At 35.8% G+C, this 26,924-nt stretch overlaps 1 protein-coding gene across 1 annotated transcript; it reads right to left on the bottom strand.

Moving 5' to 3' along the window:
- Positions 1 to 17,101: 17,101 nt before the first annotated feature.
- On the bottom strand, positions 17,102 to 18,134 carry LOC111462208 (auxin-responsive protein IAA4-like). The gene is made up of 3 exons (XM_023105842.1): positions 17,850 to 18,134; positions 17,458 to 17,772; positions 17,102 to 17,363 (listed from the first exon to the last, which is right to left on the bottom strand). Exons 1-3 carry the CDS (start codon positions 17,999 to 18,001, stop codon positions 17,288 to 17,290), a joined length of 543 nt encoding a protein of 180 aa, XP_022961610.1. The 5' UTR covers positions 18,002 to 18,134; the 3' UTR covers positions 17,102 to 17,287.
- Positions 18,135 to 26,924: the final 8,790 nt, after the last annotated feature.

Genomic DNA, 26,924 nt, shown 5'->3' with positions numbered 1-26,924 from the left:
GTTCTTAGGGCGCAGTAGGAGTTGGCCTTTGTTGCGCTATGTTTTAGTATTTTGGACTTAAGGCTAGGCTATATCTGTTGACTTTGGCAATTCGGAGGACAATGTCGACGAAAAATGGGCCGAAGGTTTCTTCGAAAGAAAAATTAGCGGAAGTAAAAGCAGAGAGAGAGAGAGATTCACTCACATTTGCTGAAGACTCGATATCCTATTTTCATTCAGTTGAACTGTTTAAATAACAAATCTAATTACAAAAATAGAAAAACCAATTATACAGAAATAGGAAATTGGATGAAGACTTCGCCCAAATTGGCACCTAGAATTACGCTTTTCCATTAGCGTGAATTCATATGTTTTTAGAAAACCTAACTATGACTTTTATTTAACAATCTCCTCCTAAAAGTTGTACCTTATTATTTGAACTCCGATCTTTGAGCGTAGTTCTTCAAATTTCACCCGCGCCAGGGACTTGGTGAAAATGTCTCCAAGTTGTTCCTCTGTTCGGATGAAATCAATCTTGATGAGCCCTCGATCTGCGCATTCTCGAATGTAGTGGAATCTGATTTCTATGTGCTTGCTCCGGTCGTGCAAAACTGGATTTTTGATTAGGGAGATCGTAGCTTTGTTGTCTACGTATAGCACTTGTGGATCGCTTTCTCTCCCGATGAGTTCTTCCATTAGCCGTGCAAGCCAGATCCCTTGTGTTGCTGCCATCGAAGCGGTGATGTATTTTGCTTCGCAGGAAGACAAAGCAACTACCTTCTGTTTTGTTGATTGCCAGCAGATCGTGCCGTCTGAGAGAAAGTAGATCATTCCGCTGGTGCTCTTACGATCATCAACGTCACCGGCCATGCCACTATCACTGTAGCCGACCATCTTGAGTTTCTCATTTCCGCTCCCTGCGCAGTATCTTACGCCCCAGCCTCTGGTTCCGGCTACATAGCGCAGGATGCGCTTGACAGCCACTAGATGCTCCTCCCTAGGTGCTTCCATAAACCTGCTCACATATCCAACAGAATAAGCAAGATCAGGACGAGAGTTTACCAGATAGCGCAGACTCCCGACAATGCTGCGGTAATTGGTGGAGTCGACTATCGTCGTAGTGCCGGCCTTCCTTAGTTGGAGTCGGGCCTCCATTGGCGTCCTGGTAGAATTACTGTCCACAAGCCCAGTTGTGTCCAACAACTTCTTCGCGTATGCACTTTGGCAGATGGAGATGCTGGAAGAGTTCTGTTGCACTTCGATGTCGAGGTAGTAGCTGAGCACGTCGAGATCGCTCATCTCGAAGTTTTTTGACATCTTCTTCTTGAACCTTCCGAGGACTCCCACGTCGCCTCTAGTGATTATGAGGTCGTCGACGTACACTCCCACGATTAGTCGCTTCTTGCCGTGGTCGTGCGTGTACATGCCATGCTCAGAGGCATAACGTTTGAATTTCAGTGACAGTAGGGTACTATCGAGCTTCGCGTTCCAGGCTCGTGGGGCTTGTCGAAGCCCGTAGAGTGCTTTGTGCAGGCGCAGTACCTTATTAGAGTTGTCGTTTTCTAGGAAACCAGGTGGTTGTCGAACATAGATGGTCTCCTTCAACTCTCCGTTAAGGAAAGCAGACTTTACGTCCATATGGTGAACCTCCCAAGAGTATTGTGCCGCAATTGCCAGCAAGAAACGAACGGATTCTAACCTTGCTACTGGCGCAAATACCTTTTCGAAGTCCACTCCTTGCTTCTGGACGTAGCCCTTCGCCACAAGACGGGCCTTGTGCTTCACAACTTCTCCTTTTTCGTTGTGCTTCAGTTTGAAGACCCATTTGAGCCCTATGGCTCGGTGTCCCGGTGGCATATCCTCCAGACTCCACGTCTGGTTCTCGGTGATGGATGTCATCTCCTCCTGCATTGCCTTCAGCCAGCACGAGTTCTTTTCTGCTTCAGCGAAGGTGTTCGGTTCATCTGGCACTGATGGCATGTAGTTCGGCCACTTCTTCGAGCTCGCGCGCTGCCAGTCCAGGTGGTTCACCTCCTCCCACTAGGTCATTCATCCTCTGGTACCTGGCCTCCAGATTAGTATCGAGATCGGCATCCAGCGTCGAATCCGCAGTCCGTGGGGTTGCGAATTCCACTAGTTTAGATGGTGCACCTGCTGGCGGCGGTGACGTCTCCTGATGCTGGGCTCCTCCTTCTTCTGGCTCGGTGACGAGGTACTCCACCGTGAATTGATTTGGATTACGGTCTGCCTCGATCACGTCATTCCACTGCCAGAAGGTGCTTTCGTCGAAGACGACGTTGCGAGACACGTGAGCTCGCCCCCTTACAGGATCATAGAGTCTGTACGCCTTGCTCCTGGGTTCGTAGCCGATGAAGACGACCTTTAGCCCCCTGGGATCGAGCTTGGCGAGGTGGGGACGTGTTACCTTCATGTATGCGACGCAGTCGAACACGCAGAAATGATGTACTGTTGGTTTTTTGTTGTACCAGGCCTCATATGGCGTCTTCCCGTCGAGGCTGCGGGTTGGTGACCGATTGAGGAGATAGACAGCCGTCATTACTACCTCTCCCCAGAATCTCCCAGGCATCCCGGCCGTCACCAACAATGGTTTGATTTTGGCGCTCTACCACTCCGTTCTGTTTGGGAGAGTAAGGCACCACGGTGCCGTTGTATGCCAATCTTGTCGCAGTACTTACTGAAACTTGCCGAGGTGAATTCTCCGCCTCGGTCTGCGCGTAATACTCGCATCTTCTTCTCACATTCGGCCTCCGCTCGCGCTTTAATGCGCTTAACCGCCTCACTTTTCGTTTGCAGCAGGGTCAGCCACATGAAGCGGCTTTTGTCATCGACTAACAGGAGGAAGAGACTCTTACCGCCTGGGGTCGCCGGCTTGATGGGCCCGCAGATATCGCCGTGTACAAGCTCCAACGGCTCATCGGCTCAGTAGGATGTTCGAGCGGAAAGGGTGTGCGCCTCTGTTTACCGATGAGGCACCCGTCGCACAGCTTGTTCACGCCTTTGATTGCTGGCAAACCGTGCACCAACTCCTTCTTCTGTTGCTTTTCGGGCAGGAAAAGTTTAAGTGCCAGTACCTTACGTGCCACCTCCAAGATACCTCTTTGGTCCTGACCGAGAGGTTGACGGGTTGGTCTATCTCTAACTCCAGGATGTAAAGACGGTTTGTTGTGCGCCTTGCCTGCCGAACGCCAACCGATCGTAATATGGCGGCGAACGCCAACCGATCCTCCCTGATCACTCGCTCAACAACGGACTCGACGCCCGTGTCATCACGGCGTCGGCCACGGCCTCTTTGTGGTGGTGATGGAGATGCGGCACTTGGCGGGCAAGGAGGAGTGAGCGAGCCTGCTCGAGACGGACCCCACAATGTATTTATTTTTGCGCTTTGCACTTTCTTCTACTTGAACCTGAGACCTCTGTGTTGTTAGGTCGACGCTCTAACCACTTAAGCTATTCAACTTGATTGTTGATAAGATTGGCTCTTCTGTAATGGTATACTACCGATCGCTTCAACCTGGCTCTGATACCACTTGTTGACTTTGGCAATTCAGAGGACAATGTCGACGAAAAATAGGCCGAAGGTTTCTTCGAAAGAAAAATTAGCGGAAGTAAAAGGAGAGAGGGAGAGAGATTCACTCACATTTGCTGAAGACTCGATACCCTATTTTCATTCAGTTGAACTGTTTAAATAACAAATCTAATTACAAAAATAGAAAAACCAATTATACAGAAATAGGAAATTGGACGAAGACTTCACCCAAATTGTCACCTAGAATTACCCCTTTTCATTAGCGTGAATTCATATGTTTTTAGAAAACCTAACTAAATAAGGCATGGCTTTTATTTAACAATATATACTTTCGGCACCCCTTCGTGTAGTTTTCAAAAGAAAACCTTTGGCTTCCTCGTTAAGTAGCTACTATTTTCTTGGGTGACATGTTATAAATCCTAAAAGAATTCTTTAATTACTCACTTATTCTTGGAAGATCTTAAGGTTGTCTTAAATCTTGTCCTAAATCGTTGTTCTAGAATTATATAGCTATTAACTTAAAATCTTCGGTAGAATCATTAGCTATTAACTTAAAACCTTTGGCCTACTTAAACTTAGAGTTTTATAGGCTTACTTACCTACACGTCGTGGGACTTCTCTAAAGCTTAGCCATAGATAAACTTTCTCTCGGATAACAATTTGTCACAACCTGATTTTTAAGGATTTTTGAAGTATTGATCCTGACCTGAAAATGTGGTGAAATTTTGTCTGAAATGAAGCAAAGATATTAAAGCATAAAATGCATGTACATAGTTTCAACAAAAACCATGAATGGACTCAAAATATTTAAAACAACAAGAGTGTTGGAGGCTGAGGTGGTTTATAAATGTCTCTTGCTCCAGTTCCTATCCTCGACAAGCTTTTTAGTTATTTCAAAGATAAGCTTTTTAGTTACTTCAAAAGCATAGAAAAGATGGAGTGAGTATAAAAGTTAAGTAATCTATTTATATTTATAGCTTCTTAACCATAATGGCATGAGCTAAGGTTCTATACTTTCTAAACAATTAGGGATCTGACATATAGTCTTGGTTTGGATTCATGATACTTGGTCAATCTGATAGCTATTTTCTAAACAACTAGGGATCTGACATATAATCTTGGTTTGGATTCATGATATTTGGTCAATCTGGTAGCTATATCTAATGTGGTCCAAGATTGCTCCCCATGAAAGATTGATAAGGTCATATGATTGGTGCAGAACATGAACTTGACACCCTATAAAAATCGTGACCGGAGCATTCCCTAATATGAAAGAACACATGGTCCTTGTAAAGCATGGGAGTGGTAGAAAGTCATGGGTCAATTAGGGTGTAGTAGAGTAGTACATAGCAAACTTATAGGTCATAGGTTTAGGGCATGTGGTGTGTAAGGCAGTAGCTTAACTTGGTACATGGTCCTAGGGTATGTCTTGGTGCATGGTAACATGAATAACCCTAGGTATACATGAAACTTGTACCCTATTTGTGATACATGCATGACCCTAAAGTAAACATAAGCATAATCGTAGTCCTCAGTATTCATAGTCATGAAGTAACATGATTAGTGAATTACTAAAATCTTGAAATTCATGATCTTAGAGCATTAGGGATATTATGGCCATTTTCCAACTAAATTATGGTTTGGGCCTCAAACATGTTCCACGGGTCATGAAATTGTACTAGTCCTTTAAGATTCATGAATTTAAGTCTCATATAAAGATTATGTCAATTGGGGGTCATTTGAGTCGTGAATGGAAGGTAAATCATCATATAAGTATTATGGTCTTTTTACATTGTTGCTTGATTTTGCTTCGTAATCTTATCCAATGACAACCAAACTTTATATCTTCTCATGCATAATATGGTCAGTATTAAAATTTTTGAAGCCTTAGACGTTGGTTCAGGCCGTCACTTAGAACACATGAAATCTTGAACATAGGTTATCAAGTTCATATCTTGTACCATATATCCTAGGGGGAGCGTCTTAGGGATCAGAATGAGAAACAAGAATAAGAACTAAGAACAAAAACTAAGATTTAAAGATAAGGACTAGAATATGGATCAAGATTCAAGTTCTCATAACTAACCTAGAACCTCATAGCTAAGATCTTTAATTCAAAATCAAGATCCATGTAAGAAATCTTGGGCGTAGGTATTCAGATTATGGCGCTTCAACATATGAGGCCATGAGCATAGGTTTTCAGACTCATTTGCTTGAAACATATGAAGACTTGGATGCAGATTCTAGACTACATCGCTTGGAATGTAAAAAGCCATGGGTATAAGTTTCACACGACATCACAGAAAATATATGAGACCCTGGATGTAGGTTCAAACTATGTCTCTTGAAATGCATGAAGCCCTAGATATAAATTCCAAAAACTAAGAATCAAGGATAAGGACTAGAACATGGATCAAGATCCAAGTTTTCATCACTAAAAACCTAGAACCTCAGACCTAAGATCTACACAAGAAGCCTTAGAGGCAGGTTTAAGACTACACCTCTTAGAGCATATGAAGCCTTGGACGTATGTATTCATACTATGCCACTTGGAACGTATTACGCTTTGGGCATATATTTTTAGACTACGTTGCTTGGAATGTATGAAGCTTTGGATGCAAGTTTTCAGATTACACCGCTTGGAACGTAAGAAACCTTCAGTAGTTCCTTACAACATCGCATAGAATGCATGAAACCCTAGATGTAGGTTCAGACTACATCACTTAAAATGCATGAAGTTTTGGATGTAGGTTCTAACTATGTCACTTAGAATACATGAAGTCTTGGAGCCAGGGTTTCAGGTTCATGTCTTGTGCCTTAAATTCTAGAGGGAACATCTTAGGGAACAAAGCAAAAAAATATGAATAAGAACTACAAACCAATGATAAGAACTACAACATGGATCAAGATCCAAGTTATCAAAATTAAGAATCCAGGACCTCAAAGCTAAGACCCTTAGGTAAAAATCAAAATCCATATAAGAAGCTTTGGATGCAGGTTTCAGACTACGTCACTTAGAACATATGAAGCCTTGGATATAAATATTCAGACTATTCCGCTTGGAACTTATAAAGCTTTGGACATAAATTGTTAGACTACTTCGCTTGGAACGTATGAAACCTTGGACGCAAGTTTCAAAATGACACTGCTTGAAATGTAAAAAAGCATTGGGTGTAGGTTTTAGACTGCATCTTATGAAACACGTGAAGTCCTAAATGTAGGTTCAAACTACATCGCTTACAACACATGATGCCTTAAACGTAGGTTCAGACTGTGTCACTTAGAACATATGAAGTCTTAGACACAAGTAGTCAAGTTCATGATTGTTTTTTAGGGAACAAAGCAAGGAAAAAGAACCAATATTAAGGACAAAAACTAAGAACCAAGAATAAGGACTAGAACATGAATCAATGAATCAAAATCTAAGAACCCAAAACCGAGAACCTAAGAGCTAATACCTTTATGCCAAATCCAAGGTCAAGAACTTAAAATCAAGGACCTAGGTTCTTAGGCGAGCTAAAAAATAGAATCTAAGGCCTAATTTCTCCATTTTGAATTAATGTTTTTATGTTTGTTCCTTATTTTGTAATTTAAACTACTTATGTATCAACTCTATTTGATATAATATAAATACATTATAACGCTTCATATCTTCGGTTCGGATCGGGATTTGAAATCTAAATTTGGTACCTGATGGTCTCGACATGGTCATGTTACTTACTCCTCGCTTCTAAGAGTAAAGACTATCCCCCACAGACCAACACAAGTGCTTTCAACATATTTTGTCTTTACTCACATGCATTCTAAGAAAACCCAACATAGAATTTCTCTAAGTAAAGAACGCTTACCATAGAGTTATTGAGCTACTGAAAAAGGAAGGTGCACATTATTGGTAGGTAGTGACTTTCAATCTTTTAAGTCTTTCTTAGTCATCCTATTCTTCGGATTGCTCTCATTTGGACATGACCTCAATTTATTCATCTAACCCTCTTTTACTCGGGTGTCACATATATTGCATATTATTTTTTAAATTATTCTCTGAATTGCTCTCATTTAAATGTGACCTCGGTTTATTCATGTGTACCCCTCTTTTACTCAAGTGTGATATTGCATATTATGTTTTAAATTCTCTTTGTTTAATTAGCGAAAATTTTGACAACCTTTTTGTTAGGATCGCACAACAACGCACACACTTGATCTAGATGAACACAAAGAACAGGATAGAGAAAATGCAAGGAGAACTCTGGCTAAAGGATTTATATTGATGACTTCAAGTATGTACCGTAAGAGAAAATACAGAGAATACAGAAAGTATTTTCAAAGCTCGGATATATATATGGTTTAGCTTACTATATTTAACTTTACCAGATATAACTATCTACTGTAGATAACTATTTACCATGTATAGCTTTAACAAATATAGCTTTTTACTATACATAGTAAATTCAAAGCTCTGCGAGGGGATATATATATGGTTTAGCTTACTATATTTAACTTTACCAGATATAACTATCTACTGTAGATAACTATTTACCATGTATAGCTTTAACAGATATAGCTTTTTACTATACATAGCTATTTACTATTTATGACAATTTACTTTATATGTCATTTACAAATATAGTTTTACTATGTATAACAGTTGACTCAACTATAAATAAGTAGTAGGCTCCATAACCTAACAATTCTACCACTTGGAGACTTTATATGTCATTTACCAAATATAGTTTTACTATGTAAAACCGTTGACTCAACTATAAATAAGCAGTAGGCTCCATAACCTAACAATTCTCCCCCTTGGAGACTGATCCAGTCAACCAAGAATTTCATTCTCAAACGATCATGAATATCTTCACTCCACCATACTAATTGAGGTTTTGCACAACCTCAATATTCCAACATCAACACATTTTGTCAACATGTTTGCTGGATTCTTTGCACCCTCTATCTTCTCAAAACACATCACAATCTTCCACTAACCTACAAGTGAAATGGTATCGTCTACCGTGTTTTATCTTTAAATGATAGATCGGGTTTCTCACCAACTGTATGACACTCTGACTATCTCTATAAAGAATCTTTTCGTGCTGCTTCTTGCCCAATTCTTCCAGATAGTCAATCATCCATATCATCTTATTTTCAGCTTCAGCTATTGCCACGTACTCAGCCTCAGAATTTTGAAGCCTAGACGTCCCATCATCCATGGCTTGCGCCCACTTGGTTGTATCCTCCAACTGTAGGGCCTCCTCAAAGGGTTGTGGTTCCCTTTCATCAACAACAGATAGTGTAATGAAGGTACATACATAACTGGTACTCTGATAGTACTAAATGATCTTCTCAACACCAGTTCAGGTGTCACTTGCTCCACTGCTGATTCCTCTGCAGTAGTCTCAGAAGTTTCATGAGTATCTACTACAACATCACTAAGTGAGTTTTCCTGCAACTCAAGCTCAACTCCCACTTGCTTCGTTGTCTTGGAATCATACTCCACATCTGGTTCCTCAACAGTAGTCTCAGGAGTTTCATTAGTATCTGCTACAATATCACTAAGTGAATTTTCCTGCAACTCAAGCTCAACTCCCACTTGCTTCGTTGTCTTGGAACTATGCTCCACATCTGGTTCCTCAGCAGTAGTCTCAAGTTTCATGAGTATCTGCTACAACATCACTAAGTGAGCTTTCGTGCAACTCAAGCTCAACTCTCACTTGCTTCGTTATCTTGGAACTATGCTCCACATCTGGTTCCTCAGCAGTAGTCTCAGGAGTTTCATGAGTATCTGCTACCACATCACTAAGTGAGTTTTTCTACAACTCAAACTCAATTCCCACTTGCTTCGTCGAACCTTGCTCCACATATGGTTCCATTTCCAACCGCACTTTCTTCAATTCTCTAGTAGTCCTTGTGAAGCTAACTCGTTTCTGCCTGCTCATAACGCAGTTTTCACAAGGACCCACATCAACAGATTTCAGACCTTTTAAAACTCCTTTCGCGGCCAGCGTCTTCATTCCTTTCACGCTCATATGTCCAAGTCTATTGAATTTGAAGCACTTTTAGCAACAGCAGCTACGTTCATACACCCTATAGTGGTGTATAAGATTCCAGATTTGAGCCACGTGCTACCACCGTAGCACCCTTCATAATCTTCCACGAACTCTTCCCTAACTTTGTTGGGGAACCTGTGCTATCCAACTGACCAATAGGGATCAGGTTCTTTTTTAGACCAGGAATATATCTGACATCTTTTAATGTCCACTGATTTCTTGCCGGAATTTTTATGCAAACATCTCCTTTTCTTTTAATCTCCAAATCTTTGTTGTCGGCAAGATATACTTTCTCCAAATTTCCAGACTTGAAATTCCGGAATAACTCTTTATTTGGAGACGAATAAAAAGATGCACCTTAATCCAAAATCCATGATTCAATCGAACTGTTCACGCTGAGGATTAGAGCATTCCCAATGTCTTCTGCTGAATTTATAGAATCATCATCATCTTCAGATTTGTGATTCTACTTCCTCTTTGGTCTTGTATAATCTGTCCGAAAGTGATCTTTTTCTCCACAATTCCAACACGTTATGTTTGGTCTATTTGGAGATTTTTCTCGGTTCTTTGATTTTGATCGCCCTTTGTTTGGGCCCTTCGGTTTACTTCTTTCCCGTTGGTCAACACTGAGAGCACTACCAAATGAATTTTCAATTTCTCGTTTGCGAGTACTTTCACTGAGAACTACATCTCGAATTTCATCAAACTTCAGTTTATCAGATCCTTGAGAATTGCTGATTGCGGCAACAACAGTATCCCACGACTTGGGTAAAGATGACATCAAAATCATTTTCGAAATTAATTTTCACCGAACTTAGTTGACTTACGATCATATTGAATTCATTTATATGATCCACAACAGATCCACCTTCAGACATTTGTAAATTGAACAATCTCCGCATCAAATACACCTTGTTCATAGCTGACGGTTTTTCGACATATTCGACAGCGCCTTCATCAGATCTGATGTTGTCTTCTCCTTGATGATGTTAAACGCCACGTTTCTGAATAGCGCCAACCGGATCATCCCTAAGGCTTTTCGATCCTTGAGCTTCCACTGCTCCGTGGTCATGGTATCCAACATCACTCCCAACAGGGGTTCGTGAAGATCTTTCTGGTACAGATAACCTTCAATCTGCATCTTCCAGAAACTAAAATCGGATCCATCGAACTTCTCAATTCCAATCTTGGAACTTTCCATCTTCACAGATCGTGGTGACTTCCGCCTAGCTCTGATACCAGTTGTTAGGATCGCACAACAACGCACACTCGATCTAGATAAACACAAAGAACAGGATAAAGAAAATGCAAAGAGAACTCTGGCTAAAGAATTTATATTGATGACTTCAAGTATGTACCGCAAGAGAGAATACAGAGAATACAGAAGATACATTTTCAAACCTTTGCGAGGTATATATATATATATGGTTTAGCTTACTATATTTAACTTTACCAGATATAACTATATATTATATATAACTATTTACCATATATAGCTTTTTAACTATTTATGACAATTTGCTTTATATGTCATTTACCAAATATAGTTTTATTATGTATAACAGTTCACTCGGCTATAAATAAGCAGCAGGCTTCATAATCTAACTCATCGAGAGTTGTAATCCATATTCAATAATAGTATTATTGGACAGTGCAACAATCTAAGCAGCGAGTAGTATTTATATATTTAAAAAATCGCAATAAACAAAACTAATTTCGACATCAAGTTCTTTAAAAGAATAGTTGAAAATGACCTCAATAATAGTAAAAATATTTATGAATTAAGAGTATCCGTCAAGGATGAAGGATGAAGTTATTAATCATGGAGTACTCAAAATTTAGATACTAAAACTTGCAATATAACAAAATTTGTTCCACTCTCGTGGACTTATTTACATTACTTTTTATAAAGAAAGTGGAGCATCAACAACAAGTTCACAATGAATTGAGGTCCCAAAATAATTGAAAATAAGGCACAACTCTGTGCTTTGTGGAGGCCCATCTCTCTCTTTTCCCTTTTTCAGAGTGATTATCTTTTCAAGATGGTTACCCACTAACTCTATGAATATATATTCATAATAATCTAATTACAAGAACACAACTTACACCCACCAGCTTTTTTAGTACCTTTTTTCTTTTCCTTCTTTTATCTCTCAATATATATCTCTCACTCCCTCATCGTCTGATTGCTGAAATGATAAGACATACAGAAAGAAGTTTATGTTTGTATGTGAAGAATGCAAAAGAAAAGAGGGTGTTTGGAATGAAGTTTGATCCAAGATCCTCCACCACTCCCATCCATCATACACTACTTGTGCTCTGTTCTTGATCCATTCTAAGATGTTTTAATCTCGGACCAGGCTTCATTCCTCGCACCAAACTTTTCATTTATAAACACCAAACTTTTCATTTATAAACACCATTTTGTAGAAGAAGGCCGCATAAAGGTAAGTTCTTAGTTTCTAACCCTGGACCTATTATGTTATTTTAATGCCATGAATATATTGTTTTTAAGTTTTGTTGATCTGATTGACTGATCTCAGTGATCCATTAATTAGGGTCTTGATTAAGTGATGGATACTCTCACCAACACAAGAATCTCTCTTGTTCTTGTTGCTCTTAACTGCTACGATCATGTATTTGATAGCCGCGTCATTTAAAAGTCATATCCTTGTGGACTTTAGCTTTTGAAGGTATCGTGAGAAAAAGGAATTCTTCTTCTTCTTCCTTTTTTTTTTTTTACGTTATTCTAATGTATGTTATCAAATTTCACCCCATGGGAAGTCAGCAAAATAATAAATAAATAAATGAATGATCACCACAATGATAAGATAAGCACGTATGACTTGATGGCTTTCAATCGATTTCGCTCGGTTTTAGTTGGCTTTCGATCAGGGTCATGACCTATTTCGGATCCAATTTGCTCTGTTTTATCATTTTGAATCGTATTTAGTTTTGATGTAATGAAGACAAAAAATATCAACATTGCTATTTTTTTGGACAATGATAATTTAAACACTGTGTGGGAGTGTTTCTAATAGATTTAAATTAGATTGACTCTATCATTAGGCTAGCCTAATGCTCAGCTCTTTTAATAAATAAAATGTCATAAGCTAAATAAAATTTTGGTTGAGCTAACCTAAGAATAATTAGCTAAAAACATCAGATTAGTGACACGAAGGTTAGCCTGTTCAAAATCAAGAATATCTTAAAATATAACTATTAAATCTTCTCCAAATTTTGATATGATCTAGAAAACACAATTCATCAAATCCAACAACTCTAATTCAAAATAAAGGTAAGGGAGCCTATTGGAGAATAAACTTTTGGTAAAAATTCTAAAAAGTTGAACTTCAAACTCAGGAAGACAGTTCTAGACTTTTCAATTTTCGGTTAAGCTCCCTTTCTAAAGTATGAAGTTTTGGGGAGTGAATTAGAGAAAGAAACATAAGTTGCAAGCCTCCAATCACAAGTCGTAAGAATTTCATTTTTTGGTCTTAGTTTTAGTCTAACATTTCCCTACAAACTTGTACCTTCTATGAATAAATGTCTACAAGTTTTATGAAGAAATCAGCCATTAAAGGAGTAAGAAGAGAGGTTGAAAATTTAATTCGCAGCTACACAAGAATTCGTTCTATCTAACCTAATCCAATCATTTCATGGGAGTCCAAAGAATTCTTATTGTGAAGACCACGAAAGCCAATAAGCTAGAAGGAGTAATTGGAGATTTTTTTAATTTCAGGTGGAATTGGGGTAAGTTCCAATTTTCCCCCTCCATCCCAAATGGACGATTCCTTAAGATTTAAGGGACTAAGATAGATATTTTTCATGAACGACTCGTTGTGTAAGGAAGTAAGGATCGAGCTACTCAAGAATTCCCATTTTTGTGTTCGGGTTGACTTGCAACTTGAGGTTGATTCCAACATTGAATCCCCACACACAAGTTTGTCCCTCCAAAATAATTTCTAAAACGTGAAGAAAAATAAGGAAGAACATGAAAAAATCATGACTTGAAACCGACCCAATTGTTCCAACTAATAAGAGGTAATAGTGGGTTTGCTCCAAAACTTTATTTTTACTCACTTTGACGAGCTGTAATTTGAGCTACACTACATGAAAAGGTGAAATATTTATCTTTTTATCTCTTTTTTGTTATACCATTTTTAAGTTTCATGAAGAAATGAAGGAGAGAAACCCTCTTAAATGAGTTGGAGAGGCTGATTTTGAGGCGGTGGATCTATGTAGCACACACATCTTCCTTTTTTAACCGACCACATTAGCCTAATTTTAGACCTCCTCTTGATTTTTCTCAAAATTAATCATCTTCCTAATATGTTTTCATAACATCTTTGATGGTTGCAAAAACTAAACTTTCTAAGGAAGCTGCTAGCAAAATTGGAGTAATTCAAGTATTTGAAACTAGAGAACCGAGGTCCCGAACATCACCTAAGAGGTAAGTAGACAATCTAATTTTTTCTAAAGAAATATTGCAAGAATTACTTGGAATTCAATATAAACCTAAAGTGAAGTCAAATTTAAAGGATTATGGAAGAATTGAGTGAAGAACAGTGAGTTAAGAACCTTCTGAATAAACCAAGTAACGAGTGAAGAACAATTGAGTGTTTTTCTTGAGATTCAAATAATGTTAAATAACCTTCTGAATAAACTCTACCGGGCATGAAATTTTAATGCTAGGTATAATATGACATGTGTTGTAGGTAAATTTTGGTGATCATTGGATTAGGACAAGTAGCTAAACCAAGTAACAACGTAAAATGACTATAATGCCTAAAAGATAACATAACTTCGGTTCATAACCCAAATGACCTCTAAATATCAAAAACATGCAAAATTTTAGAACTAGTGCAGTACATTTAGGGCCTAAACCAAGAATTTAAGACAAAAAGATCATAGTTCCCCTAAGACTTTTTAAGATATTTCAAAGCTCAAACACCTTCCAAATGACTAAGGATTTAAGTAGTGTCTATATGAAAGGATACGAAGGTTCACCTAAGATTTTAAGAAGTTTGGATCAAGTATATAGAACCTAAACCATGTTAGAGGCGTAAGTTAAGGCTCAAGAGAAAGGACTAAAACGGTCCTAATTATTAACCTCAAGATTTATGCACCTCGTTATAAGTTTTATATTATGCTTAGGGTTAGTCCTTGATTTTCAAGTAAACATTAGACTACTCTAAGTCAGGACAAGCTTTAGGATAGCTCTTAATTTTAAGTAATCAAGTTACTACCTAAAATTACGATGAACTCTAGGTTGGCTCTTTATTTTTAAGTAATTAGGATGTTATGATAAGTTTTAGGATAGCTCTTGATTTTTAATTAATTAGGTTGCTACCCTAAATTACGATGAGTCCGAGGTAAGCTCTTAATTTTTATGTAACCATTATGCTATCTTATGGTAAGGTTTAGAATAGCACTTGATTTTTAAGTAATCAGACTCTTAATTTGGCTACTGAGTTGCTCATTAATCGTAAAATCTCACAGGTATCAGGGGTAGTGTCTAAGGAATAAAAATTCAAAACTCTGGATCAAGGTTTTCACTACAAAACTAGGTACCAAAATGGGTTAACCTTATAAAAAAAATGTTACCTTTTGAGAAGTGAAAAAGTTGGAATTCAAGTTGAATTAAGTATTTGAGGTTTTCTAGCACTAGTATTGACATCTTAGTATTTTCTATTGAACGCACTAGTTTTGATAAGAGGATATGATCTAGTCATGCAGGTATTTATTGAATATACAAAACTGGTCAAGATAGAAATGAACAAGAGGTACACTCCCAGAAAACAAAATTTCTCTCAAGTATAGGAGCCAAGAAAGACAACACTTCAAAGAAGTTTCAGTTTCGATGTGTTATGAGTGACTATGAGGTCTTTTAACTCACTAATGACTACAACTTATATGTTTTTCTAATGAACTAGATCTTTGGGGAGGTTTTTAAACTAGTTTGTAATAGTTTAAACAAATTTCAAAGAGAGTAACAAGATAAATCCTAAAGTGAACTTAATGTTCGATATAATGAGCGTTACACAAAACTCTAATGGTACGAGTCTTTGGTGAACAAAAATGTTTCCCTTGGACACTGAATGTTATAAAATTTGTCTAGTGAACCATTTTAAACGAGGAACATTTTGTAGTTGGTGTAATACGTAGAGGCCCAAAGTTCTCTAAATTATTTTTTTGCGTCTAATATCTTTTTGTTAAATTAAAATTGATACATGCCACTTATAATTTTGTAGGCCAGTTCATAATGTTTTTTTGTAGTTCATAATTTTTTTTTTTAAATGTAAGATACGTCAATAAATACAAAATAAAAAATTTAAGAATATACTATACACAAACTATTTTTGTAACGGCCATCAATTTTTTACTTAACTTAAAATTGCTCATTTATACATATCATGAACATTTAAGGTAGAATACCTCATTGAAAACTCTATAATAAAATCTGACCTTGTTCTTATATATCGCTTTTATGGTTTTTGAAATAAAACATTGCATACGGAAATAACGGAAAATAACATAAAGTAAAAATGTCATATACTAACTTATATGCTACTAAATGAAAATGCAACTAACCTATACTAACATATACAAACCTATAGACCTATAGTCTAATAATTCAAATTACAAAATTACCCTAAGCATGTGCTACAATCCCCCATTTGCAATGTCACTTAGTCGTACAAGGGAGCCTTGCCTTTATCGAAAAAATAAGAATAGCACATGGCTTGAGTATTTTAATAAATAATCAGTAAGCGACCTCCCTATTGGGGTTAAATGCAAACACATACAATTTAATGAGTGGGACCTATCATAACAGTTTATTTTATCCTAAATGGGCAACTTGGATGTGTACTTAATTTTCCTACACACGGTTCACATGTGCGAGTATGGACCCATCAGTTAGTTCGCACACTTCCTGGACCCCTTTCTAGTCGGGCGAGCATTTTCTGATAGCTGTTGATGTTGGACACCCATTAAAAATAGCAATTGTCACAACAGCATTATGATAAACATAATGATCATCCCCCTGCCTCGTAACGTACACGTCCGTACTATCATGTAGGAGAAGAGATATATCCCGATGCATGAGCACACAATAATGCATAAGGTCCCAACTTTTTTCAATTTTCATTATCATTTAACACAACCCCCTAGCATCTTCCTCCGTATCATATCATTTTGTCATATCATTTTATCATATCATTTCTCATATCGTTTCTCATATCATTTATTATATTTTTCATGCTTATATTGGGGTTGTATTTCATGTTAGTTCATCATTTTACATGTTAATCATATCATATCATTCATGTCGCACATATCATAGCATAACGTTTCCATGCTTTCTGACATAACACTCCACGTCATAACATCTCCATGCTTTCTGACGTAACACTCTATTCTTTAAAAGAAAAGTCAGTCGTGCAAATCCAATTTAAAATATTTATTATCGCTCTAAAAATTAATATTTCAAAGTGTATTAATTATATTTGTATATAAAAAAAACAATTTCATCACAACAAAAGTATACATTAATTACAATTTCATTTCATCAGCAAATTTATTCTACAAAAATTTCTACCATATCTCAAATTTGTTACACAAATCCAAAACTTCAACAAAAAGAAAAATGATGAAAAATTCATCACATCTTTCTGTAATTAAAAAAAAAAAAAAGAAAAAAAAGAAAATTAATTTCTCAGACGCCGCAGCTGAGTCCCCCAACTTCTGATCCTTTCATGATTCTCAACCTCTTGCATGATGAAATAAACATTCTGCATTTAATTCATCACCAAATCAAATAAGCTCATCAATTTCAGTAATTCAAACACAGATCTGCAATTTCAACTAATTATTAAAACAACTTACTGCCATGGAACATCCCCCACCAGCATCCAATCTCCATCTTTATCTTCATAAGTTGGGGCATAATCCGATCCCTGATACCCTTCCCTTTCTCTGTATGTCCCCATTCTGAACTTGAACATCTCCTCTAACCCCTTCACAAGTTCAGGGTACCCCTTGTACACACCCAAATCAACCTTCCTCAAATAAGGAGCTCCATCCATACTCACTTTCACATAAATCCCTCCGCCCTCCGCCGCCGTCGTTGCCTCCGTTTTCTTGGGTAGGAGTGTATTTTTCCTAAACGATCTAATCGGCGGCCACCCAACAACCTGAGACCTACAAAACACAAATTGAGAATCAAAACAGAGCCCCAAAAACCAGACCAAGAGTCAAAATCGAAACACGGCACATACTTGGGTGGAGGGGCAGAGTGATTCTGTAAATTTCTCTTGTTAGTTCGAACCCCACAAGAGTTGTCTGCAGAGCCGTCGGTTCCTGGGAGGCCGAGGCGGAGCTCGGTGGCTTCGAGATTGAGATGGTTCTGAAATGAAAGCTTGGAATCCATTTTTTGGTTGGGAGAGCAGAAAAGGGTTGGAAATGGAAGGGTGGTTTTATAGATAAGATGAAGAAGGAGATGTCGGTGGGAATGGGGGCAGAGAGCGGCAGAGGGAAAGGGGAGAGGGGACAGAGGAGGGGACAGGAAGAGCCGCCCAAATGGAACACAAATTGAAGGCTTAAGATGCGTTTAAGGGACAAAGCATTGCCATGTGAAGTGGGGGCCATACCCTTTTCAATTTTCATTCCGTCGCAATCCGGGTGCCTATTAATAATTATAATTTTAAACATTTATATTCTTTCTAGAAGAAGTTACATGGAAAAGATTAAAAAAAAAATATATATATATATATATATATATCGAGTTGACTATGTCAAAGTTGAGTTATGCTTGAAAAATTAGGGAAGATATTAAAATAAAATAAAATAAATAAATAATATTTAAATTTCTTGTTTCTTATTTGGTTGTTGGTGTGGGCGTGGGGTGGTTGAGTCCCATGGTGTGAATTGGTTAGTTAGTAAATCAAAATGAATAGAATGTACCAAAACCCATGAACCAAAGGTCCCATCCTCCCCCACCTCGTGCGCCTCTTCCATCACATTTTTCCTTCTTGCTTTTCATCTTGCTTTGCTTTCTTTCTTGTTAATGCTTTCAAATCTCCACCGACTTGTTATGGTTGGATGAAAGTCCCATTCACTAATGAATATTATCTCCATTGTAGAACAGACATTTTATTCGTTGGTATAAACCGTGGCTTTCAATTCTTATAAGTCTTTTTTAGTCCTTTTATTATCAGGATCACTCTCATTTGGATGTAGTATTAGTTCTTTTATGTACATCTCTTACTAATGAGTTTTAGGGTTAGTGGATATTTTTGAAATTATAGAAATATATTTTGAGAGAAAAGAAGAAGAAAGAAAGGAAAATCAATTTGAAAAAGTGAAAGAAAGAGAAATGTAAAGAAGTTTGTTAAATTAAATTGAGAAAACATTTAAAAAGGAGTTGTTTTAATGGAGATAGTCTTTTTAGGCATAATTAAAATTTGAAAGAGCGCACAACTTTTTGACTAAACAACTCATTATTTTTTAATTTCAAACTTTTAAAAATCAAGTAAAAAAAAAAAAAAGATTCTGTCCACCGACTTAAAACATGCCTAGAAACGATACTAATCATGTTTAGCATACAAAAATTGTTTTGAATTATATTTTTTATTTTTTGATTTAAAACTTTTAACGAGAGGATTTTAAATTCGATAAAAGTGACTTTAACTATTTTAAAATTATTTTTAAGCTACAGGTGAAAAAAATAAGATGTACATGAATTGTATTAGAAAAATCTTCTGGACGAACTCAAAATTTTAAGTTGATTGAGTTAGTGACTCAAATAATTATAATTGAGTTGTAAAGTTGTTTTTTTAATTATTTTTTAAATTTTTTTACTTATTTATAATATATATTATATTAATAACTAAAATCTCATATATCAAATATTCATCGATCATAACTCATCGTCAATTACAAATGTCAAAGGTTCTTAACCTAATAATACTCTTTTAAAGGCAAGGATAACGAATGGAAGAAGAAGGTAAAGAAACACAGTTGTGGTGGAAAAGGCAAAGGCTTGGCGATCTGTGAATGGAAGAAGAAGAAATAATGAGAAGGATAGCGATGCAGAGGCAATGGGATGAGGATTTGGTCAATTTTTGGAGCTGCATGTCGTTCAGCTGCTTCCCCACCTTGCTGGAATTTCAAGCTTGGTTCCCATATGACAGCTCTTCAATTCAGTGCCTTGAATCATAATATTAACACTACTTTCCTGTTTGGCGTCCAAGAAAATGTGGCTCTCTTTTTCTTTTTCATTTTCTTTCCGGGATTCCTTTGAATTCCCACATCTTTTTTCTGGTGTTGGCTTTGGAGGAACATCATGGCCTCTCTTGGGTTTTCTTAATCACGGCCATATCGTTTTTTCTTTCAAGGATTATTGGTTCAAAGTTATGTTATAATATAAACTACCAACACTCAATAATGTTTATCAAAATCGTATTAGGTACCTGAGCTATCTATACATTAATAATTGGATTTAGAATACCTACTTAACATTAATTAATCATCTTCAAATCATATAAACTACTTACTTACAACAAGATATAAATGAGCTATTGTTGTCCTAACTCTTTAATGGTGAATACATAGGGCGGTGCCTAACTCTTTTGTCTTTATAAGGCTACTAAATCTGGCACACGAGCCTAAATGCTATATTATTATATTACCTACCGAAATTATATAATCAAGAGATTATAATATGTCGTATAGATAAAATTGGAAGTAACTAATTATCTTGTACTAACCAAAACTAGTGTGAGAGGGTCAAAATGGAAACATGGACCTAGGCCAAAATGGAGAAAAAGTTGACCTAGCTTCGTGCCCAATTGACCACACCCTAGGATCTATATGGGTCGTGGGAAAACCATACATACCTTGGCCCAAAAGCTCAAAAGATTAGGGCGACCTTTGGTTAGAGATGTCCATAGATTGAGACGAAAGATGAGAAAACTCTCGATATATCTATCTTGATTCTCGTAAGGAATTTGTGAGGACGGAGTTCCACAGAAAGATTTTTCCCTGTATTCATATAAAATATTTCCATTATGTAATATAATTTCTATTAAAAAATCTAATCGACATATATTTCGTAAGAAAAACAAAATACAATAATGAACATAATGATAAAACTTCAAAATTCAATAGTATAATATAGTCTTCAAAACTCTATTAAAAAAAATTTATTTCTCTCCATGTGATTGTCCAACCTCATTAATAAATTTTTGGACCAAAATTCAACCTAACCCATCAACGTCCCCTTACTCAAAGTCGATCTCCACCACTTCGATTCAACTCCTTTCAATTTAATCCAAAAGAGAAAGTGAGACATAAACTCGTATAAATAGATAATTATGACTTTAATAGAGTTAAGTCCAAGTTCTTTACACATTTTCTCGATCTCTAACTTAAGCACCAAAATGAGTACGACGATTTTCACCATTTTACAAGGTTACGTGTTTGTCTCATTTAACAAATTTACCATGTTATCCATATTTGCACACCAACCATTTCCAACTTTGAAAATCACATTTTTCATCCTTCCCAATGTGATATCAAACTCATCCAGACGCCATATGCACAAATTATTTCCAAATAATTTAACTCATACAAGACCTCAGCTACTTTCTTACACAAAATCAATGCCAAAACTACAGCTACCTGCACATATGACGACATTCCACCCATCAAAATTAATATCAACAACAACAATAATAATAATAATAAACAAAGAACAAACAGCTGGGCTTATAAATGAAATAAGCTAAGGAAGTGAAACGAACACAACATAGAGACAAAAAAATTAAGTGGGAAACTTTGTCTTGGGTGCATTAATATCCATAGGGCATCCTCTCATTAAATTCTTGTAGGGTCTTATAACTTTATAACTTAAAACAAATATCTTTCAATTATGGTCCTCACCATTGCGTCCACATGATTCATCTCCTACTTTAGGACCATGTCCCTATGCTCCATTATAAAAAATAATTGATGAATCTTGTCACTCCACCTCTGTCTAGTAACCATTTGGTTTCTCATTTTTTAATTTTAAAAAATAGTACACTCGTCATTGACGTAAAATGTATCTAACATGTATTTAAACTTTTAACTTCAGGTCTAATAGGCTAAAATTAACAAATTTATTATATTTTATACATAAAGTTGAAAAAACCTAATGTATTGAGTATGAAAAGAATTAAAAATGAAATAATTTGAATTTAATTTGTAAAATTGAGGTAATTTAATCTTAGGATGAAATTTGGAGGTGTGGGGGCAGAGATTGAGAACGGCGGGAACACGTACGGTGTGTTGGACCATCGTCCACGTGTGGTACTGCTGACGCGGAACCGTGGGGCCCTGTCCACAGCGGCTTTCAAAGTCCTCACCTGCCAAACACGCCACCTGTTGCCTTAAACGCCGTGCCACGTATCTGCAGCCATTACCATTCGTATATATTTATTTTTTTTAAAAAAAAAGCTTTTATTTTTTACCACTCGCCGACGCCGTTTTACCCGTTTGCAACCGCGTTCCGTTGCGTGTCCAATTCGACTTCTTCATTGTGTGGGCCATGAAATACATAATTGATCTCAAATTCCTATTTTATTTCCATATTATTTATCTTTCTATTTTATCTTTTTTTTTTTAAATAAAATTTTCTTGCAAGTCATTGTATTTTAACCTAATAAGCTAAATAAATTCAAGCTAGAAATTTTTGTCACAACAAATTATTTTTCAAATTTAAAAAATTAAATAATATCTATACGATTTTTCGAAGAACAGTTTATTTTTTTTTGCTGAGAACTAGAGGGAGGATTATGGTTAAAACTTTTATTATTATTTTTAAAAGTTTATTTTGTAAAAATATTACTACAGCTTTTCAAATATTAATAATCTATTCAGTTTGTTTATTTTTCATTCTAGAGGGATTTTATTGAGAGAAATAGTAAAAATTTTCCCGAGAGTGTTTTATTATTATTATTATTATTATTAAAGTAAAGGGTAATTGGAACAAAAATTTAGCATTTTTTTAATTTAAAATTTCAGTATAAAGGTATTTTTAAAAAAAATATATATTTTTGAAACTTTTAAAAGTTTATTATCTAAGTTCAATACATAAAGAGAAAAGGATTTGAAACTCAAATCTTTTAATCAAAATCCGTTCAACTATATTCCTGTGGATAATAATATATTAATATTAAATAATGATAAAAATAATATCCACACTTATATTTAAATATTACACCTGTGTGTTTTAATTTTTTAATTACTGAGAGAATAGAAATAATATAAAAGACAAGCACTCTAAATAAAAATAATAATTATTTTTATAATGAAAAGATTGAGATTCTTTTGTCACCCACTAACTGATACCAAATTGTTTTAATTGTGATTTGAGATCACTCCCACTATCATGTTTTCTCCATACCAATGACATTAAACTACCAAATAAAAAACCACACTTTTACATGTTTTTTTTTTTAATGACTTATTTGTTTATTATTATTTTAAATAATGATACAAGATTATCGGTCTAAACCGTAAATATTAAATTATAATTTTAATTGATATAAACCACCTATATCACACCCGTATAATATTATTATATTTTAATTAATGTATAACTTATTTCGTCTCGATATTAAAAAAATTATTTAATATAAATTGTTTAAGATGATAATTGATATTTTATCTACTAAGATATGCGCAAATCGATAGATTTGATATATGAATATACCAAATAATAATTTTAAAAAAATGACAAGGTGACCCATGATATCTCCCACCATATGGTTGACATTATTTATACACATTTCATTAATATTCTTTGAAGATGAGAAGCAAAAATGGTCTCTTTTTGCAAGCTTTCATAAATGTTAAGGTAAACCTAGGTAATAATAATAATAATAATAATTATTATTATTATTATTTGTAACAAAATAATAATAAATGGGCACTTATATAGTTAGGGATAATGAAATACCTTGTCTTTTTATTTTTTTTTATTTTTTTTTTATTTTGGACATTCCTAGGTAAAAAAAATAGGGCAGTCCCCACCATCTCCTAAATTAAAGGAACATCTGGAATATTATGGAGATGGTTGCAAATAAACTATGGTCTTATTGGTACCTAATTTTTACTTTTTAAAATTATATTATAAAATTGCTCTTTTGAAAAATATCAAAATTGGCGATCATCACTATCATAGAAGATTTGATTTGTTGTTAATTTTAAATATCTAATTTAAGTCAAAAAAAACAAAATTATTTGTGTGTTTATGGACAACAATTTATTAATGTCTTCAAAGAAAATATTTTAAACTGATTATTATTTGGGGAAGCTAACATTGTAATGATTCTATCGATGATTGTTAAAGTTTTGATTCATACATGAGTGAGAACATATCTATAAGTAAGCATAGCAAAAAAGAAGAAAAAATTCTTGAACTACATTTAGAAAATATATCTAAATAAGTTAAAAGAATATAAAAGGTAAATAATGGAGGATATTACTTTAATGATGTATCCATCGTTAAAATTTAATACAATGAAAATAGAACTTTGAAGTTAAATTAACAAGATTTAGTATAATAGCAAAAGTGAATAAACAATCACTTAATTTAGAATTTAGCATAATTATGTTGTTGCAAAAGTGAATATTTTTATAGAATCACTTCATTTAGCATAATTACGTTGTCGTTGGTATGATATTGGCAACTTTGGATACTAGCTCCCACGAATTACTTCTGATAAAATGAAGAAATCATATTGAAGAACCAAAATATTTTCTATCTAGATTTTTTTTCTTATCTATAATATAATTATCTATTAGATAATTAATGATAGGCAACCACACCTGATGCATTGAGATTGAATCTTGGATTTCGAACCTCAAGCCCTATCCAGCAAGGGATTTCGCGTGTATTTTACTGGTGGATTTAAAAAAACCTCGTGCATTGACTTGAATTGATGGCCGTTCATTAATTAAGTCCTCCTAAATTGCATTGAGTATTCGTGTGGGATTTTTTCAGATTTTGCATGTGTGATACAGCTTCCGGAATACCATGGGATCTTCGTAAAGTTGATCATGGAAGGGAAGAAAAAGCCCATTCATTAAAAGTTAGAAAGAGCGGATTTTGCAATTTTTTCTTCTACAGTACCTCGACGTGACATGAGCGTGAAGCAAGCAAACATATTAATGACGAGGAACACATTTTTGCTATTCTACTAATACTTGTACTTACTTTGCTAGCTCAGTTAGTAGAGCAGAGGACTGAAAATCCTCGTGTCACCCGTTCAAATCGTCTAGGGTTGGGTCACGAGGGTTTCTTAACGCCTTATTTTGGGGAGTGCTATTACAAATCCACCTTTTTTTTTTTGTTTTTTAATACAATATAGGGAAGTCTGAATACTAGATATGATCTCAAAATAACAGGGGTCAAGGTTGGCTAGTGAGACGATGGGGGATAGTTCACGACCCGTAGGCCTTCTACCTCCACACGGCATTGTTTCGAGAAATTTCTACTGTAGCAGGTGCTATACGAGAACAATTAGCCGATCTTGTTATTTTCCATTATTCCAATCAATTATAAAGATTAAAATAATAATAATAATAATAATAATAATAAAAAGTAAGTGGACCTAACCCGTTGAATCATGACTTATTCACTATTATGATATTCAAATTCAATAAGGATTAAATTAGAACGGGTTAGTACAGGTGTAACGACCCTAAATTTCCACATACTCAGAGTCGCTACTAACGTCTCATGCTCATCTATAATGCGGAAATATAGCTCTTACATAAACATAATTGATAACGTAAATTTAAAAAAAAAACGTTTAAAACAACTTCTCCGGAAAACACAGCCATGGTCTTACGTGTTTAAATATGAAATACTGAAATTTAGAGAAAACAAAAACAAATACAAAATAATTTAAAACAATGAAATGCAAAACAACCTGTTCTAACTTAAGACTAGAAATTTAAATATGAATCTACCCTATGCACGTGCCACAGTCTCTGCTCGCGATGCCGCCGTCCTCCGTACAAGTGCGCCTTGCCTTTACCTGAAAAATGATGTGGCACACGACCTGAGTATTTCAAAGAATACTCAGTAAGTGGCCCCGCTATAGGGGCCATGCAAATGCAAACACATGCAATCATGATTTAGGGACCTATCTCTAATCATCTTAGGGGTGGCCTCCAGTCTCGGAAAATTGGATGTGTAGTACTTCCCTACACACGACTCACACGTGCGAGTGTGAATCCCCAGGGCGCTCGCACACCCCCTGGACCCTCTGGTCAAGCTAATCTGTAGCGACGTCCGGAGGTCAGCGGAACCCCATAGTGTCATGCGCCTCATGAACACCCTCATCTGTGTGCTTTCGCACCTGTGCGCATTCGCGCTCATCATAAGATGCGCGTCCGCACTCATCATCTCTAGGGGAAGTAGCCCTATGCTTATGAACATACAAAATGCATGAGGTCCCTCTAAATCCATCGTAATGTTTCTTCTGACCCAACCCTATAGTCTCATCTCTTTGTTACTCTAGGTAACGCATACTCGTGGATATTTATATTAATATCATTTTCATGCTCTTAGGGTTGTGTCCTACGTCGATCTAACGACATGATGCAATATGGCACTCATCATCATCTAGCATGCTCAATATGGAAAACATCATCATATTAAGGCAAAAATCATGCAATCATCATGCTCATCATAATGCCACAACGTGCGTCAAACATATCAAGCGTCACTCAACAAAATATGTATATACTGCACATATCATCAAGCATCATAATCCACACATCATCATAACTCATACAATTATTTAGCCTATCCTATAGTAAGGCCACTTACCTGGTTGGCCTTAGCCGAAGAATTCCCTAATTTATTTACGTAAGCTCCCGTTCCTCGAGAACTACACCAAATGTTGCCAAGGTTTGCTTCCTATCGCATCGTTCGTCACATTTTGTTAGTATTTCACATTTTAATTAATAATCCAACTAACCGTGTGAAAAACTGCTCTAAACGGTCTCAATAAAAATCGAATTCCATGTTTTCATTGTTTCTAAATTATATAGGATAATAAAACTTAAAACTTAAATTAATAATATGTCAATATTATTAATATTTCAAGTGGCTTGGATAATTCAACCTTTAATGTTATATCCTATAGATACAAATACAACAATTTCTCATATTTTCTTCTATCACTTATTTCTCTTCTATGTCATATTTTAATTCTATTTACGGTACTTACTATTTTCAAACAGTTCTAACTTTCTTTTCTTTCCTAAAATCCTCTCTCTGTTGTTTTTTTTTTTTT

This window comes from Cucurbita moschata, unplaced genomic scaffold, assembly GCF_002738365.1.
Source record: "Cucurbita moschata cultivar Rifu unplaced genomic scaffold, Cmos_1.0 Cmo_Scf00001, whole genome shotgun sequence".
Lineage (NCBI taxonomy): Eukaryota > Viridiplantae > Streptophyta > Magnoliopsida > Cucurbitales > Cucurbitaceae > Cucurbita > Cucurbita moschata.
Note: the sequence above shows the minus strand (reverse complement) of the source record. Positions and strands in the feature narration are given on the sequence as shown.

Excerpts from the sequence above, each read along its gene's own strand:
- LOC111462208 (XM_023105842.1), bottom strand. The coding sequence starts at position 18,001 with ATGGATTCCAAGCTTTCATTTCAGAACCATCTCAATCTCGAAGCCACC. Across the intron at positions 17,773-17,849 it reads CACTCTGCCCCTCCACCCAA|GTCTCAGGTTGTTGGGTGGC; the intron begins GTATGTGCCGTG and ends TGTGTTTTGTAG. Across the intron at positions 17,364-17,457 it reads GTGGGGGATGTTCCATGGCA|AATGTTTATTTCATCATGCA; the intron begins GTAAGTTGTTTT and ends AATTAAATGCAG.